This window comes from Glycine max, chromosome 12 (genome assembly GCF_000004515.6).
Source record: "Glycine max cultivar Williams 82 chromosome 12, Glycine_max_v4.0, whole genome shotgun sequence".
Classification (NCBI taxonomy): domain Eukaryota; kingdom Viridiplantae; phylum Streptophyta; class Magnoliopsida; order Fabales; family Fabaceae; genus Glycine; species Glycine max.
Genome location: NC_038248.2, coordinates 2,924,355 through 2,927,632, shown reverse-complemented (window position 1 = coordinate 2,927,632; position 3,278 = coordinate 2,924,355). Strand labels below are relative to the sequence as shown.

Below are 3,278 nucleotides of genomic sequence, written 5' to 3'. Positions count from 1 at the left end.
AGAGTCTGATGCTACTTTTGGATGTATCTTGAACTATCGTGATGCATTTTTCTGTGATTGTTGGTTCCCAGCTGTATCTCTGGACACTTGTGGTGTCTTCTCTCGTAGTCTCTTCTCTTCTCTTCCCCTCCTATAATTTTACTTCTCACCTTCCACGAATAATAATCAACCTTTAAAACGATCTCTCTTTCTCTCTCATACACTTTTTTATAATAAAAAAGCTTTTCAACTTATTTTCCCATGAAGTGATCCCAAAGTATATTAGAGCTTACTTTGTTTCTTGTCTCGGATTTCATAATTGATAATTAATTAATTTCACCAACTTGTTGGCTTTTTTAGTTCTATAAATTCCCCGCTTGAATCACACAGAGTCCTCTCTTCCACTCTCTCCCTCTTTCCTATCACACTTTCTAGATAGCTAGCCTGTAAGATATATATATAGATATTTCATATATATCCTATGGTCCGTGAGTGCCCTTGTTCTGTACCAACCCTTTCTTCCACATGTTGAGTTTCAGCATCGTCCTCTCTTGAGTCCCCATATCAAATACCCACCGAATTCAACCCCCCATATAACAAATCTCCTCCCATCCCATTTTTCAGCACCAAAGTTTGAAACTTTTCTCAATTGGGTTGAGGAGAGTTTGACTCAAATTTTTATTTTTCTAACGAAGCAGTAGCTATTAGAAGTGCAAAAATTAAATGTCCAACATCTTCTTGTTGATGTTTGAGATTCATGTATCCGATTCTCAGTGAAATCTTCTTTTCCGGGTGTATGATCAATTCCACTGTTAGGCGCAGGACCCATTTAGTTCAATCCTTCTCAGTTGCTTTCCTCTATTGGTTGTACTACGTTTCATGATTTCTAAACCTTCCTTAGTCTAATAATCATCTACTACTAGCTATTATTATTATTATTATTATTATCATCATCATCATATATAATAAAATCTATCTGCAATATTATTTTTCTGAGTTTGTGTCTAGTTAGTGTCTGGGTCCTGGTCCTGCCAATTGTGTCAATTAATTGTATTGAATCATAAAAGATGGCTTCCTCAAGTGGAACATCTTCAGGGTCATCTCTGCTTCAGAACTCTGGTTCTGAGGAGGATTTGCAGGCGGTGATGGATCAGAGAAAGAGGAAGAGAATGATATCAAACCGCGAATCTGCACGGCGATCTCGCATGAGGAAGCAGAAGCACTTGGACGATCTTGTTTCCCAAGTGGCTCAGCTCAGAAAAGAGAACCAACAAATACTCACAAGCGTCAACATCACCACGCAACAGTACCTGAGCGTTGAGGCTGAGAACTCGGTGCTTAGGGCTCAGGTGGGTGAGCTTAGTCACAGGTTAGAGTCTCTGAATGAGATCGTTGACGTGTTGAATGCCACCACTGTGGCGGGTTTTGGAGCAGCAGCAACATCGAGCACCTTCGTTGAGCCAATTAATAATAATAGCTTCTTCAACCCGTTGAATATGGGGTATCTGAACCACCCTATTATGGCTTCTGCGGATATATTGCAGTATTGAGATCCATGGTCTCTGAGTCTGAGATTTGATGAGGATTTCTTCTTCTTCTTCTAGGTTTGAGTCTGTTGAGAAATTGTAATCACTACCATATGGTGATAAGGAATAATAATAATGAATGTGTATCGTAAAACGGATGGGATTGTTGGGTGCTGGTTCTGTAAATGTGGCATGGGCCATTACTGTAATTTGTCACCCTCCTTTCCTATATTATTATAATAATAATATTGACCTACTTCTCTGTCTTGATATTCTTTTTATTTTTTGTTTTTTTATGAATAAATATTAATTTTTATTAGAAAGATTATTTGAAGAGATTTTAACTTGCATTTTTTCTCTTTTTTTTCTCTCTTTGTCATTTTTCAACTATAGGTTAATCTTACATTCTGGGTATGGTACAATCTTATTTACTTTAATTAGGATTATTCTGGATAATTAAATTTTTTAGTCTAACTTTTAATGTAGTTATTGAATTTAGGATTATTGATTGTTAATCTGATGTAATTAGTATGTTTTTTTTTTTTGACAAAATGTAATTAGTATGTTGAAATGGGTGTTTATTTGACTAAACTTTTTTGAGATGGTAGACAATTTTGCAATTGCTGTTGCATGGTTGTGGAAGTGGACAAAGTTGAATTCATTGCCAATAGTAATTTTTCCATTGAACCTGGACATATATGATTGGTGAAATCGTCTAATCACGGTTATGTCTCTTGGTATTGTGGTATTTTCCGAAGATGTTGTCTTTCGTCCCACTATAAGGTGCAAAACTAAACCGCTTCTGGAAGAGACTGATGATAATAAGCTGGCCAAGTTGAAACGCAACTTTCCGATGAAGTTGATTGTTATGTGAATTATTTGGTATTAGCATTAGGCCAACTTTACTCTTTCAGATACTTTACTCGGCAAACTTTTTATATAAAAAAATCAACTTCCAACTATTGGTTTAATTTTAATAATTATTATATTATTTTATAACGTGATTTTTATTTATCTAATTATTGAATTATATTTATATATTACTAAAATATTCTATATCAAATTTTATCAAAATTAAATAATAAAAAGTAATCAAATAATTCATATTTTAAAATATTTATATTACGTGGATTTTATGATTTTGAATTAATATAAAATTTTACAAATACATAATCTATGAAAGAAATTTTAAATCCAATAATAATTTTTTTAAAAAATATTATCTTATTGAAAGTTATATAATAATATAATAGTTATTAAAGTTAAACTAAATGTCCGGTAGGGATTCAATTTTTTTTTATTCAAACAATTGATCTTACGTATATTACTTTTGCAATAGTCGAGATAAGAAACTTTGAATTTTGATTCTCTTGGTATTGGGAGTGATTAGGATTGCTTGCATATATTTATAAAAGTGATTCATGATTTTATTATGAGAACTTTTTAAGTTATTAAAATAAATTCTTGTGAACAGTATAAATAACACATTTCTCTTTTCTAAAGAACTTAATTTCATTAAATCTTATAAATAAAGAAAAATATAATTAAAAAAGAAATTTTCATTAAAAATATCAATTAATTTTTTTAATTAAATTAAAAATCAAGTGAAATCTTGTATCAATGACATGTTTAAGGAAAAAAAAGGACATTTCTCAAAGAAAAGAAATTATTCATCCCTCTTGGGTAATCTAAAGAAAGAGAATAAAATAATTAATATGATTAATAATTATTATAAATATATATCTACTTTCTTTTTCATCTTACTTCCTTTCT

The 3,278-nt window shown here is 31.5% G+C and overlaps 1 protein-coding gene across 1 annotated transcript; it reads left to right on the top strand.

The window, feature by feature from the left end:
- The first annotated feature begins 331 nt into the window (after positions 1 to 331).
- Positions 332 to 1,777, top strand: BZIP124 (bZIP transcription factor bZIP124). The gene has a single exon (NM_001251415.2). The coding sequence runs from the start codon at positions 1,047 to 1,049 to the stop codon at positions 1,527 to 1,529; it is 483 nt and encodes a 160-aa protein (NP_001238344.1). The 5' UTR covers positions 332 to 1,046; the 3' UTR covers positions 1,530 to 1,777.
- The last annotated feature ends 1,501 nt before the right edge of the window (positions 1,778 to 3,278 follow it).